At 41.8% G+C, this 15,885-nt stretch overlaps 1 protein-coding gene across 1 annotated transcript; it reads right to left on the bottom strand.

The window, feature by feature from the left end:
* Positions 1–686: 686 nt before the first annotated feature.
* Positions 687–15,709, bottom strand: LOC139410705 (guanine nucleotide-binding protein G(q) subunit alpha-like). Its single transcript, XM_071156124.1, has 7 exons — positions 14,805–15,709; positions 10,231–10,415; positions 8,873–9,027; positions 8,477–8,605; positions 7,199–7,328; positions 5,250–5,403; positions 687–5,106 (listed from the first exon to the last, which is right to left on the bottom strand). Exons 1-7 carry the CDS (start codon positions 14,938–14,940, stop codon positions 4,916–4,918), a joined length of 1,080 nt encoding a protein of 359 aa, XP_071012225.1. The 5' UTR covers positions 14,941–15,709; the 3' UTR covers positions 687–4,915.
* Positions 15,710–15,885: the final 176 nt, after the last annotated feature.

The following is a 15,885-nucleotide window of genomic DNA, read 5'->3' as shown; positions in this document are numbered from 1 at the left end:
ATCTATCTACACTGTGTGTGTGTGTGTGTGTGTGTGTGTGTGTGTGTGTGTGTGTGTGTGTGTGTGTGTGTGTGTGTGTGTGTGTGTGTGTGTGTGTGTGTGTGTGTGTGTGTGTGTGTGTGTGTGTGTGTGTGTGTTTCAAATATACATTTAGCTGTCTTTCCTGTTACTTTCTGGCTGGCTTCGTGACCTAGCCTTCTGGTCTTGATGTGAATACTGAAACATGTTCATACAGGTGTCATACATACTCATTTAGAGAGCGGAAACATGATGAAGTGTTCCTTAATTAAATAAGAGCAGAAGGCACATGCACATGTTAACTTTTTTCTATCACTTTTATGTAGTTCATAAATACATTTGAAAGAATGTACATTCTGATGATTGGCCATCAAAAGAAATGCAAAAGCTTCTATTAATGTACATTCCTCAACTGGATTTGAAATCTATTCAAACAAATGTGTGTGCCTAGCATATTGTGAGCGTGGTGCACGTGCCATTATGGAGAGTGCCACATTTGATCCCCTACCTGCATTCTAACCCATGACCCACTCTGGTAATCAAGTGCTGGTAAAAATACACCCCCACGTCCCATTCCCTAGCCCCTGCCCCCTACTCCTTCAATGTTACAGATCTGAAGGAACTGGGTCGTGCTCATTAGGCACCAAATAGAATAAAACTGACAAACCTGGCCTTGTCCAATAACAAACTCTTTATTTTTCGAAAACATTTGCCGTTGCATGCCTAATGAACACAACCCAGGATAGGTTCAAGCATGTTGGAACTCGGAATGGTTATAATCTAGGGTTGTTTTCGTGGACCCTCGACAGCAAAAAGACACTGGAAGGTATTTTTGAGAGGCTAACAGCTTACTCTTACTGGGCATTGGAACCGTTGCTTGGTCACAGCTCAGTCTTAAACATGAACATAAGAAACTTCAGGGGGTGCAGCATTACGTTAAATGGCCCCTGAACAATAAGCCCCAACGGAACACAGTAGTCCCAGTGTGGGGAGGACTAGGGGAAACCAAAGCCCTGTTTGAATACTTTCATACATCCTTCCTGCCTCCCTTCCTTGGAGAAATCACTAATCTGGCAGTGGGATCCCAGTGGACAAAAACTGATTAAATCAATGTTGTTTTAGTCATTTCAACTCAAACTTGGAAAATCTACTTGGAAAACTGATTGGTTTCAGGGGAAAAAATCATTGTAAGAGTTTTTTTTCACCTAACTTTTAACCTAAATCCAATGACATGGTGTTTTTTGTTGATTTCACATTGAATTCCCATTAGTTGACAACTCAAACAAATGAAAAATCTAAACTAGACGTTGAACTCACATCTGTGACCAGTGGGATTCTTGCTTTAACATATCCAATCATGCTAGATCAGTGACTACTCCAATGAGGAAAGTAAGAAATTAAGTGTTTTCAAAACACTCATCTAGTAATACTTAGGACAAGTGCTCATTTCCTGAAGCCAGTATTTCGGTCTAAACCAATGGAATTAGCCCTGTAATTGGAGTCTGCAGTCTTTCATACAAAAGTGAATGAACAAAAGCTATTGCAGCTTCTGGCAAACCGTTCCGTTAGATCATATTGATTGCTCATTATGCAGAACTAAAACTGCACTTGGTTTCTTGTTGAAAAATGAACTGGCAAAAAAATATATACATTCTCCTCTTAACATGTTTTTTCACAAATGAATTAGCCATATATTAGACATACATATTTTCAATATTGCACATTCAATCTGGCAAAAAAGTAATGATTACAAAGCCAACATGGATGTTGCCATACAGTTGAAGTAGGAAGTTTACATACACCTTAGCCAAATACATTTAAACTCAGTTTTTCACAATTCCTGACATTTAATCATAGTAAAAATTCCCTGTCTTAGGTCGGTTAGGATCACCACTTTATTTTAAGAATGTGAAATGTCAGAATAATAGAGTCATTTATTTCAGCTTTTATTTCTTTACATACACTCAATTAGTATTTGGTAGCATTGCTTTTAAATTGTTTAACTTGGGTCAAACGTTTTGGGTAGCCTTCCACAATAAAATGAGTGAATTTTGGCCCATTCCTCCTGACAGAGCTGGTGTAACTGAGTCAGGTTTGTAGGCCTCCTTCCTCGCACACGCATTTTCAGTTCTGCCCAGAAATGTTCTATAGGGTTGAGGTCAGGGCTTTCTGATGGCCACTCCAATCCCCTGACGTTGTTGTCCTTAAGCCATTTTGCCACTTTGGAAGTATGCTTGGGGTCATTGTCCATTTGGAAGACCCATTTGCAACCAAGCCTTAACTTCCCGACTGATGTCTTGAAATGTTGCTTCAATATATCCACACAATTTTCTTCCCTCGTGATGTCATCTATTTTGTGAAGTGCACCAGTCCCTCCTGCAGCAAAGCACCCCCACAACATGATGCTGCCACCCCTGTGCTTCACGGTTGGGATGGTGTTCTTCGGCTTGCAAGCCTCCCCCATTTTCCTCCAAACATAACGATGGTCATTATGGCCAAACAGTTCTATTTTTGTTTCATCAGACCAGAGGAAATTTCTCCAAAAAGTACAATCTTTGTCCCCATGTGCAGTTGCAAACAGTAGTCTGGCTTTTTTAAGGCAGTTCAGAAAGGTCGCTCCTTGCAGAGCGACCTTTCAGGTTATGTCGATATAGGACTTGTTTTACTGTGGATATAGATACTTTTGTACCCGTTTCCTCCAGCATCTTCACAAGGTCCTTTGCTGTTGTTCTGGGATTGAGTTGCACTTTCCGCACCAAAGTACGTTCATCTCTAGAAGACAGAACGAGTCTCCTTCCTGAGCGGTATGACGGCTGCGTGGTCCCATGGTGTTTATACTTGTGTACTATTGTTTGTACAGATGAACGTGGTACCTTCAGGCGTTTAGAAATTGCTCCCACAGATGAACCAGACTTGTGGAGGTCTACAACTGTTTTTCTGAGGTCTTGGCTGATTTCCTTTGCTTGACATCATGGGAAAATCAAAGAGGCACTGAGTTTCAAGGTAGGCCTTGAAATACATCCACAGGTATACCTCCAATTGACTCAAATGATGTCAATTAGCCTATCAGAAGCTTCTAAAGCCATGACATCATTTTCTGGAATTTTCCAAGCTGTTTAAAGGCAGTCAGCTTAGTGTATGTAAACTTCTGACCCACTCGAATTGTGATACTGTGAATTATAAGTGAAATAATCTGTCTGTAAGCAATTGTTGGAGAAATTTCTTGTGTCATGCACAAAGTAGATGTCCTAACCGACTTGCCAAAACCATAGTTCGTTAACAAGAAGTTTGTGGAGTGGTTGAAAAATGAGTTTTATTGACTCCAATCTAAGTGTATGTAAACTTCCAACTTCAACTGTATAGATAAATAAGAGAGAGATGTACAATGATTATAGCATTCATAATTGCACTATGCCTCAATGTCAATTACAGGCTTAGGGCATTGTTACAAAAATATATACTCAGAGAAATAACTGGGGGTCAGAGCCACTGAGAAGTGAGGGATTACTTAGGTACAAATCGTGCTCAATGCTCCGCCCCCTTTAACGTGGGAAACAACTAATCATCTCCACTGCTAACAAACTAAAACAGTCGGACAGCCGTGCTGTGATCGTACAACAAAAGGACACAGCTGCATTGTGGTTGCTCAGCTCAGTCCAGGCAGTGAGAGAAGACTAGCAGCCCCTCTACAAGAGAATAACCTCTTCCAAAGGCAGATTCTCACATCTGACTGTCACCCATCAGTAGCGCAAGGTCCTCCATCAGCCAGTCCCTGCCTCTGTCTGGGCAAAATAAAATAACCATTTCATACTTTGTAAGGATTACCAAACTCAAGCCTTTAATAAAAAGGGGCTTATGGTTACAACCGTCCACATACTCACAACCGGTCACTAGCGGAGTTCGGCTTCTACTGTCAATAGTATTATCATATCCTCACAATGGCCACTACGATTGGCATTAACAACAACGACCCTATGGACTCCAGTGAATGAGTGTTTTGTCAGGCTTGGCTTACTGACTCAAACAAGTGGTTTTGGCATTCAACAATTAATACAAGATGGGGGAGAAAAGTCTAACCAAAAACGTGGTGAAACACTTTTAAAAAGGCCACGTGCGCACGGTAAACTCTTGGATCCTTCAAAAGGCTGTGTCCTGTCTTGCCTCCAATACTCTTTCTAGTTAACGCTACATCCTTTTGGCATTGGCAATAAATAGGACCTTAAAAAGCCTGGTACAGCACAACTTGATTCCAAAATAACTGACTCCTGACCCTAGGGACTGCGATGGGTGATGAGCATCATGATGCCCCCTCACTATACAGCCCAGTTAAATGACTGACCTCCTGCCCTACCGTGTGGCTGATTGTACACGTCAAACGGTACTAAAGTGGATGCAATAATCAAAACAATCATTTTAAGAAATCACAGTGTCAACACTTTTCACCCTGTCAGGGGAAGAAAAATGTGTTCATTCATGAATTAGAACTCCAGAGGTCTTAGTTGACAAGCAGGAGAGTGGGGCCACAGACTGGCGCTGGAATGGACCGACTAGATCGAATCAAAAACTAAATGGCGGGAGCACCTTGGAATCAAGTTCAGAGGCATTGGACAGAACCCAGCAGTCACATTGAGTGTCTTAAAAAATAAAGCTAAAAACAATTAGAATAATTGGAGGAACTGTGCTTTACACATCCAACAGTGACCTTCAAACCCCCTAAATCCTTCAATCATGTTCTTTTAAATAGAAAAAAGGGTCAACAATGGCAATAAATTAATATTATGCAACCATTCTTTTTTTCTTCACAGATTTGACATAGAGTAAGTTGGAGAAAGGTCTCTGGGCCCCAGCCTTGCTGTGCTCATGCTGAAGTCCCTTCTAGTATTTGAACTCTATGGTTTCACACCAGGTTGTACTCCTTCAGGTTGAGCTGCAGGATGGTGTCTTTGACAGCGGCAAACACAAAGCGGATGTTCTCCGTGTCTGTGGCGCAGGTAAAGTGGGAGTAGATGATCTTGTCGCTGTCTGGGTTCAGGTCCACAAACATCTTCAGGATGAACTCGCGGCCAGCCTGGGCATCTCTCTGGGGACCTATGTTAGAGACATAAACATATTATAAGCCTTGTTATTACACATTATAAAGAGGCTCATAAATGCTTTTAACAAGTTATAAACCATTATACTCATGGGCTTTAAGTAAAAAGGAACTATATTTTTCCCCAGAGGCCACTCACCGTCAAACTCTGGGAAGTAGTCGACCAGGTGGGAGTACATGATCTTCTCCTCCAAGAGGTCCTTCTTGTTGAGGAAGAGGATGACGGAAGAGTTCTGGAACCAGGGATATGTGATGATGGTCCTGAACAAGGCTTTACTCTCCTCCATTCGGTTCTGAGAGAGAAACGAGAGTAGAAGAACACAGTTTAAGTCCAGCTGCTTTCATTAAAAAGGGATAGTTCAGCTACACTATCCCGTTAAGTACAGGCTTTAAATCAGAGAGAGAGACATGGCCTCCAGATGCCTTTTCATTTCACCACTGGGCTGCTATGTACTTTCTTTTAACCTTTACATTCACTGCTAGATATACACCGCACCTAAAGTGATCCACAAAGTCCATTTTATGATGCCATATCCATTTAGACAAGAGTATTGTCACAAATCTCTGCTCATTTGTGTGCAGTGCTCCACAAGCAATCTTTCAGGTCTCATAATTCTCAGATTTGCATGGAGGTCTGAAGTACAGATGACAAAACAATCCAATTTCACAGCTTTACATCCAACCAACAGGTCTTATGCTGTTTCTATTGTATCGTCACCATGATGTTTTAATGGTCTCAGTTATTTCCCCCAAGGACACAGGCAGTGAAAAAACCAAGAGCATGCTGGAAACTGCTGGGAACAAACAGATGGTGTGCCTTCGAGGAAGTTCTGTCGCCCCGAGGCTGTATTCAAAACAGCTGCAGGAGTCATTTACAACTGCTTTCCAAATGGAAGGGAAGTCTAGCTGGAAAAAGCACTTATCTTCATTATTTTAATAAGGAAAAGCCTTTCACCTTCAAAAGTGCAGAGGTGTGCCTCTAATACACGTCTATTGTACACCATAGTTGAGAGAGAAGACCATAGCCACAGATATTCACATCATTTTGTCCATTGTAATAATGTAATTTGAGTGACAGAATTGTACGTTTCAGAGACCTGTATTTAACTTGCTTTTTTGGATATTATTGGGAGTCCTATTGTCAAATTATGTAACTTTATGCAAAGTGCTGCTGTTAACTTTGTGTGTGTGTGTCAGGGCCAGCGCCAGAACGAATCATTTGGACGGGCATTTGATTTCCATAGGTGGGTAAGGTTTTTTTATTTCATTTTTTTCTTCACGGGACCGCCTGTGTTTTTTTTAATGGGTTTAATAGTAAAAGACATGTCAATTAACTGTAAAAATGTATTACCTTTTTAATGTGGCATTAACACAACCAGTCAATTTTCTCATCTGATTGTCAAACAAATCCCTTCAAAAAGTAGGTTACTTTCGCACGTTCGTCCAAAATCATTCCAGCATCTGAACAGCATCCTGTGAAACGGCCAGCATTCCTTTAATTCGCAAGTAGCTGAAACTCACTGGAGAAAGCATCTGAGCGAGTGATACAGCACCCCTCTGTCTTACTATATATATCCAGGGCCGCAGGTAGCCTAGTGGTTAGAGCGTTGGGCCAGTAACCGAACGGTTGCTAGATCGAATCCCCGAGCTGACAAGGTAAAAATCTGTCGTTCTGCCCCTGAACAAGGCAGTTAACCCACTGTTCCCCAGTCGGCCATCACTGTAAATAAGAATTTGTTCTTAACTGACTTGCCTGGTTAAATAAAATATCCCATGTATCTGATGCTTTATGGCCAAAAAGAGTACTCCAAAAAGAGTATGACATGCCATAACCCTTTTTAGCCAGACAGCATCAGATACATGGGCTACACATACTGAGACAGAGGGGCGCTGTTTAGCTCGCTTTGATGCTTTATCTGAGATTGAGTCTTTGTCATCGCTCGTCTCAGTAAAAAATGATTTAAATATTTTATTTGGACAAGCAAGGAAGTACGGTAGGGCAGACCCCCTAAGGCCCACCCATAACACCGGCCTTGTTGTGTGTGTGTTAAATAGACATACAGTACAGTTGTTAATAACAACACTCACCTCGTTATCAGATTCTACGAGCACCTGGTCATACTCGCTTAGTGCCACCAGAAACATGATGGATGTGACATTCTCAAAGCAGTGTATCCACTTCCTCCTCTCTGACCTCTGACCCCCCACGTCCACCATCCTGTCATAGGAACAGAGGAGCAACGTTAGGTGCAGATGACTTGAGTACCACTCGAGTTGGCATGGAAATATACTGTAGGTCCTATTCGTGTTTGCTACATGATCATTGTTTTAGTGAACTTCCAAGCTGGTACTACACACTTTATTATTAGGTACACCACCCCATTGCCAAAACGGTTCACTCCTACAGACAGTGCTCATGTGGTCTTGGGATGCTATATAAAAGCAGACCGACTGGCATCGAGGCATTCACTTACTGTTCAATTGAACATTAGAATGGGCAAAACGAGTGACCTGAGCGTGGTATGTTCGTCAGTGCTAGGCACGCTGGTTCCAGTATCTCAGAAACGCTCTGTCTTCTGGGCTTTTCATGCACAACAGTGTCTAGAGTTTACAGAGAATGCTGCGAAAAAAGAAAAAAAACTTCCAGTCAGCGGCAGTCCTGTGGTCGAAAATATCTCGTTAATGAGAGGTTGAAGGAGAATGGCGAGAATTGTGAAAATAACAGCACACTACAACAGTGGTGTCAAGAACTGTATCTCGGAATGCCCAACTGGCCAGTCCTTGTCACAGATGGGCTACTGCAGCAGATGACCACACAGACTTCCACTCCTAATATCTAGAAACAAGAAGCGGCTCCAGTGGGCATGTGATCACCAACACTGGACAATGGAGGAGTGGAGAAACATCACCTGTTCTGACGAATCCCGGTTCCTGTTGCATCATGCTGATGGCAGAGTCAGGATTTGGCGTAAGCAGCAGGAGTCCATAGCCCCATCCTGCCTGGTGTAATGGTGAAGGGAATGTTTTCCTGGCACACATTAGGTTGCTTGATACCAATTGAGCAACGTTTCCATCCCCTGAAGAACTCTGGCTGTTCTGGAGGAAAAGGTAGGGTCCAACCCGGTACTAGATGGGTGTACCTAATTAACTGGCCACTGAGGGTAGATACCCCAAGAATATAACATCAATTGATAGAGCTCTACCCACTGGTCTGTTCTCCCCACTACATCATTATGGAAGTGGAATAGTACATATAATCAGTGGTTAGTGTGAGAACTGAGACAATCCTTCATCTCAGGGTGTCATTCTATTCCATTGTTCCTTTGTTAGAATAGAATAGCCCAGTGAGCTTGAAGGTTGGCATACCTGAAGATGACACTCTGGAGGTCAAAGGGGTACTCGATGATGCCCGTAGTGGGGACCCTAACTCTCAGCACATCCTGTTGGGTGGGAAGGTAAGAGGCCTCTGCGATCCGGTCCAGCGCATTCATGTAACTACGGAGACAAACGTATTGTGCCCACTGACAGGTGATGATAATATATGAAAGTATAGAAAAAAATGACCAAAGACATGGTCGGACATTTTAAGTTGGCAGCCTAGGGAACAGTCGACCATGAAATCTTGTATTTACTAACTATTTGACCATAGATAAAGTACAGTATTTATAACATCGTGACCATTGAAGTTGTCTGTCTGGGATTGAAGTTAGCAACTCGCAGGAATGGCCTTCATAAGTAGAGTTAGAGATCTCATTTACTCACTATTTGGTAGAGTCCGACAGCTGGTACTCCCGTCTCCTATCGTAAGCTTCCTGGATGCCTGGATCGTTCCATAAACACTTGATGGCGTCTATGTAGGGGTTTACCAACGTGCTGACTTTCTCCACATCCACCTTTCGGACCACGTTAGCGTTGCCCTGAGAGAGAAAAAAAACTGATTAAGGTTTAACCTCCAGGTTAGACTTTCAGTCTAGAGAAACAAACATATCAATTAAATGGCATCAATTCAAGGTTCTATGTGTCTGAAATGGGACTAAAGCATAACCCAGGCAGAGGCAGGAAATCTTGACGGTTGATGAGTATGGACGCGTTCCAGGTGGTCTATTTTGCAATTGTAGTCCACAGATGATCAGATCCCATGACTCCAGGAGAGGTGTTTAATTAACGTCTCAGGAAGTCCAATAATATCATATAGGAATCTTCTGAGATGCACAGCCTGCAAAAAAATCACCTAAAACGCAGCCTTTTCTTTCACTATGCCGTTCCACAGATGACTCTTAGGGCCTAATATGAAGCTACCACATAGCCCAACTCCAGAAGTATCACGTTCTAATGATACTTACAAAAAGGAAAATGAATTCCTGTATGTCACATGACTGTCTTCACTTCCTTATCTGGCCTCACCTCATGACTTATTTCTACTGTACCTTGTTACCAAAACCCAAAAAGGAAGTGATTGTTTTTTCCTAGTGACAACCTGGGAATGACATGCTACTGCCCCCTGTTGAAAGTATCCAATCGTTAAGCCAGCACAACAGGAAAATACCACAGGCTTCATATACAATACGGGCCACTTGTGATTTAATCAATAAGACTATATGAACACTAACAAACAACAGAAACCACTGAACATACATAAGGGAACCATCCGATCCTCAAATAACAACATGAGACTACATGGTCAGATGTCACACCAGGCCTAGGGATTGAAATGAGACCTGGCCAGTTGATAACAGATGGGTCTCAGTTCCTCTATTGGCCAGTTTCATGTGGAATTACCTGCAGTTCTAGATGTGACTTGAGAACTTTATTTTCTGCAGACCCAACTTTTTGTAACCAGAAGGGGATAGCACCACTATTTGGTCAAACGAATAGGCAGAATTAGGTTTAGTACACCAGATGACTTTCCTCTCACTCACACACAAACCCTTGGCTGGATGACATGGAAGGGGGTTGGATGAGCGTGACAGGAAGACACAGGAAGTGCCAAAACAGACAGGATGTGATTGTGGACAACTGTTCCATGAAAGATAGCATAAAGGAGGAGATTACTCTCAGTAACACATCTCTCTCATTCTCACTGTCACACACATACTTCCATTCCCTCTTTCCCTCCTTACCTTGTTGTGCTCATATTTGTAAGGGATCCTTAGGGTCTCTGTGGCACGGATCATGGACTGCATGGCAGTAAAGATGTTCTGGTACACCAGCTTGGTGAAGCCTCGCTTGTCCTCCTCTGAGTAGCCGGCACCATGGATGATTCTCATCTGTTTAATGAAGGTGCTCTTCCCACTCTCTCCAGTACCTGGTAAAAGGGGAGAGGGGTGAGTTGAGGATGGGGAAGGAAGGAATACATGCTTTTTTTTAAATTCACCTTTATTTAACCAGGTAGGCTAGTTGAGAACAAGTTCTCATTTACAACTGTGACCTGGCCAAGAAAGCAAAGCAGTGCGACACAAACAACAAGACAGAGTTACACGTGGAATAATGCTCGAACATTATAACAAAATCAACGGGGCCTGATTGTCTAGCTTTTATTTTGTTGATTGTAAGTTCTCAAAAATATACAAGTCTCTTATCTTTTCTACATACTTTTTTTGATTTTAGTCATTTAAGTTCACACTTAAATGTATATATTTTTTTAATAACAAAATATATTTGTTTTTGAAATGCACACAAAAAAAATGGCATCCCGCGACACACCCGGACCCCTGCCGTGACCCACAAGTGAGTACCGACCCACAGTTTGGGAACCACTGGTCTATATACAGTGGTGGAAAAAGTACCCAGTAGTCATACTTGAGTAAAAGTAAAGATACCTTAATAGAAAATGACTCAAGTAAAAGTGAAAGTCACCCAGTAAAATACTACTTGAGTAAAAGTATTTGGTTTTAAATATACTTAAGTATCAAAAGTAAATGTTCAAATATTCTTAAGCATCAAATGTAAAAGTATAAATCATTTCAAATTCATTATATTAAGCTAACCAGACGGAACCATTTTCTTGTTGTTTTTGTTTACATTTACAGATAAATAGGGGAACACTCCAATACTCAAACAAAATTAACAAACTAAGCATGCGTTTTTAGTGAGTCCACCAGATCATCAGTAGGGATGACCAGGGATGTTCTCTTGATAAGTGTGTGAATTGGACCATTTCCCTGTCCTGCTAAGCATTCAAATAACGAGTACTTTTGAGTGTCAGGGAAAATTAATGGAATAATAAGTATATTATTTTCTTTAGGAATGTAGTGGAGTAAAAGTTGTCAAAAATATAAATACTTCAAGTAGAGTACAGATACCCCAAAAAACGACTTAAGTAGTACTTTAAAGTATTTTTATTTAAGTACTTTACACCAATGTCTATAGAGCATTGATGTGATTGTCACAAACAGAGCAGCAGGTAAATCAGGCCTAAACCATAGAGACCAGTACTGTGTTCTAATGCTCCATTTGTAAACAAGTGGGAGTTGGGATTTACCAGTTGTGAAGTTGTAAATACCAGTTGGATGCATTCACGTGCTTTGAAGTCATTGATAAATGCTGATTGACTAACGGCCAACAAGATGCGTAAACCATAACCTAAATGTACAGCTATCAAGCTTGTAAGCAATTTAAAGAGTAAAAAAATATATATTTATAGTTTGCTTTTTATAAATACTGTTTTGTTACATTTAACTGCCAAAAATGCTGTTTGAGGTCATTTCCTTAGTAGGTGACATTTGAGTTCCGCACGTGGGTGAAATTGGAGCTCAGGGATGATCGACGAGTTTCCCACTAGTAATTACCAGTTGGAGGGTCGTTCAAGTGGATTTTTCCTAGTTGTATGTGGTAAATTCCCACTTGGTTACGAACACAGAATACGGCTGGCCTGTATCCAGGCAGCAGTCTTCCCCCATCACTCTACCAGCTTCTCTCACACGGATTACATCATAACATTGACACAAGTCATTTTTTAGGGAACTAACGCAACTTTGGAAATATTACATCATAGACAGACTGCTTGCATTTCTTTTTACTGTGAATTGTGCATCTACTTTCTATGAGGACGTGTAGCTGTAGACAACACAAATGATGGTCAAGGATAAATAAAATAATAATGAAGTAGCCTAACATAATACAGTTAATTTATAGTGCTTTCTATTATAATATTGATGTTCTTATATTATGCATCTGAAGTATCCTATACACTTGCACCAGACAGTCCAATGGTATGTGATAGAATACATGTTACCCAGGATCCCACCTGAATTCACAGACTGCTTTAGGGGTGGTCCCATTAAGATACTTTAGGTAAGGCGTCAGCATTCTTCAGTTCGGCTGGCGGTTAGTCAAAGTCGTCTAGGTGAACCGAACGAGTGTGCTGGCATACTCTCTTAAAAGACCTTCGCTTGAAAAACTGAAAAAATTGACAAAGAGCCAATGAGCAGACTGAGGCCCCACCTGTTTGCACTCAACGTAGAGTGTCAGAACTCTATAGGGTTTGCCTGGTTCTAGAGACCCCCTGTATTCTGAGTGGTGTATGAGGGGTTGCATTCAAGTAAGGAAACTGACACATGGCCAATGCTCTAGTATAGTTATAATAATAATAATAATAATAATAATAATAATAATAATAATACAACTACGCCATTTAGCAGAAGTGTTTATCCAAAGTGACTTACAGCGACTTAGGAACCTATTATTCTGGAGAAGGCTGCAATTATGTTCTGCAATTCAGGGTGTTCCTGCATGTGGGCATTCCTGCATCTGCAGGAACCCCTTTTTATACTTCTATTGGTACATGTTAAGTTTGGACAGGCGGAAGCTCTCCAGTACCTCCAGTAGTAGGTGGTGTTAATGCATAATAATGTTGGATGCCAGAAGAAGGGGCGGAACCGACAACGGTAGCTAGCTAGCAGTACATGGGTAGCCAGTGTCCTTCGCCCCAAGGCTGTTCGGCACCGTTTTCACGCAGTTCTGTTATCGACTGCGAAGGCAAGTTTTCGGCAGGCGGGAGTGAAGGACACTGTGTGCTAGCTTAGCCAGCTAGTCCTAAGGAGGACTCTGGCAAACACCAAGCGGGAGGCGAGGGCAACACCGTGTGCTAGTTAACTAGCAAGCACACGGTGTCGCTAACTATCAAGCTAGCTAACACACCGTGTTGCCCCAGCCTCCCCCTGCTGTGCTAGTGGGAGGCGACCGATAGACAGTGTCCTTCGCTCCTGCCAATCAGGCACTGTTTTCCTGAAATTCTGTTAACGACGGTGAGGGCAGGTGTTTGGCAGGTAGGAGCAAAGGACACTGTCTACCGGTGTCACTCCCGCTAGCTAGCAAGGAATGCCCACATGCAGGAACACACTGAATTGTGAGCTGCAATTGCACACTATTGCTATCCTGGCTAACTGAGCTGCATTCTTCTTAAAGAACGTCAATGATGCAAAAATGTCAACAATGCTAAAGTTCACTGTATATGCACTCCCCAAACTCATTTGGTGACAGAGTCGTTTAACAACTGTTGGACTGCTTCGATACACCCATAAAACTAAAGTGAACGATCACGGTTAGTGTGTTAGTAATGACCCCTCACAATGACCTGTTTCTTCTGTGAATTACCAATACTGCATTTCAAAGAATTGTTGTGGCTGCTGCCGTGCAGAAAGTGTGAGGAAAATGCAGTTTACTGACCCAGAGCTGGCTTTCAGTTCAGGCAGCTAGGAGTTGATTTGATGACATCGGCCCATTTCAAACCAAGTCCATTTACAACCCAGCTTTTTACATAAGTAACTTTCATCATACAGTATGCCAGGCCTATATCCAAAACATATCAAAACAGACAGACTTGAATAATGAATAGTAACTTGGTAAAAGATGGTCCATTAAACCTACATTCTAGGATTAAAAAATTAACAAAACGTTTTCCCTGCCACTTACTGATATAGGCCTATACAGAAGCTGAGGGATGGAGCTGGGGAAATGTAACCCCTCTCAAATTCATAGACATAGCTCTAGATGCAAAGACTGACAATCCATGACATCTACATGATAGCTTTAAACATATTTTGAAGGTATTAGCCTATTTCTTGCTTACGGTCTTCATGTTTGTAAACACGAATAAACCTTTATATTTGGGGGGTGTGATAGAAAAAGACAGCTGTGCTAAGCATTCATAAATTATATTCTTCATGGGTCAATGGGTAGGTTAAATGTCAGGAATTTAAATTACCATTGAACAGAAAGCTGTATCCCAGAGTGTACCTTTAAAAAAAGGCTGTCTTATTCAGAGACGTGGGAGAGTCGCGTGCACAGATTGTTGGGCCAAACGTTCCGACTCGAAACAGTCAAGAACGTCTACATGTGTTATATGTAGTGCACAGTGCAGGTAAACGCATGTTTAGCGCAGGATTTCTCGACCCTGTAATTGCTACCAGTAAAACGCCTAGACTTTGGCCTCGTCCGTAAACAGACAGACACCACAAGTCTATCATCCTAGTTACTACGTAATGAAATGAATAGTTGGATGGTTCGTGCGATGTTTTTTTGTATTCTAAATGGTAGCAATATTCAAATACAATTGCTTTGGAACACTTGAGATTGATAGAACTGCTACAATTTGGCAACAAAGTTAGTCTGGTTTTCAGGAGTAGCTTGCGCAGCACCACCCAAAATGAATTTTCGCCTTTATTTTCATCACTCATCATCACCACTAGCTTACCGAGAAGCAACAGCTTCAATTCCCGGCGAGCATCCCTCTTATCCCGGCGGAGCTGTCTTTCGATCTCGTCGTTGATCCGCCTGGATTCTTTCGCCTCCTCGCTTAGGCAACACGCCATTATGGCGTCTAGGGTCATATTTTTAAAATCACCTTTCCTCCTTCTTTATGCACTACGCAGATTCCAGTTGCGATAAATAACAATTAACGAATATCAAATCACGCCATTACAGCTGCAAAAAAACATGGACGCGTTATAAAGTGGCATAGCCTGGGGGGAGAGGAAAATGTATAGGCTATTTGAGAAATTGTTGCCCCCCCCGTTTCGCTTCGCTTTCTGACGGACTGTCAGGCAGCAAACAGTGGCTCGGGGAGTTAACTAAATGTCAGAAATTCTAATTGGGTAGACTGATTTTCCTTCTAAATATGATCATCAGCACCGTTTAAAACAATCATACGTAATGTTCTATGTGATAAGCATTCTCATTCTTGCCAAGTCATCCTCTTCACATATTTTTTAAAGCATGTCTTCGTATCCTAATAGTCCCATAATCCATTCGATGAGAAAATACATGAATAAACGTGTTCGCTTTATTTCCAATTGCTCGACTCCCGGACGTGGTAAAGCCGAATATGGCGGATTTACACTCCAATCCGCAAGGCAGGAATACTGTTATTTCTCTCTGACGAAAGAAAAACACAAGAAAAAACGCACCAATCTCACGTTAGCCTACATCCAAAAACGGAAAAACGCGTCATCCGTGTGCTTTCAAAAACAGGAAAACTTAAATTATTCTGCTATACGTTTGCTTATAATAAAGTTGAAAAAAAAAGTAAGTTTTTCGTTCAGCCTTCCCCTGTCCTTAATTCTCCATGTGTTTTTATAACAGAGACATCCACTCCTAGTCGGTGACGTCGGACAGTGGTAGCAGGGAGTGTCCTCAGAAGAAAAGCGACTCCAAAGTATCCCACCAACCGAATAGACAAGCGGTTGGTGGGATACCGCTACCTGCTCTTATTACCCAAAAGCTATTCAATTTATGATACATACACTACATGACCAAAAGTATGTGGACACCTGCTC

This window comes from Oncorhynchus clarkii, chromosome 6, assembly GCF_045791955.1.
Source record: "Oncorhynchus clarkii lewisi isolate Uvic-CL-2024 chromosome 6, UVic_Ocla_1.0, whole genome shotgun sequence".
Taxonomy (NCBI): Eukaryota; Metazoa; Chordata; class Actinopteri; order Salmoniformes; family Salmonidae; genus Oncorhynchus; species Oncorhynchus clarkii.
The sequence above is the reverse complement of the archived record's forward strand: the minus strand, read 5'-3'. Positions and strand labels throughout refer to the sequence as shown.

Excerpts from the sequence above, each read along its gene's own strand:
- LOC139410705 (XM_071156124.1), bottom strand. The coding sequence starts at position 14,940 with ATGACCCTAGACGCCATAATGGCGTGTTGCCTAAGCGAGGAGGCGAAA. Across the intron at positions 7,329-8,476 it reads CTCCAGAGTGTCATCTTCAG|GATGGTGGACGTGGGGGGTC; the intron begins GTATGCCAACCT and ends TTCCTATGACAG. Across the intron at positions 5,404-7,198 it reads TCGTAGAATCTGATAACGAG|AACCGAATGGAGGAGAGTAA; the intron begins GTGAGTGTTGTT and ends TTTCTCTCTCAG.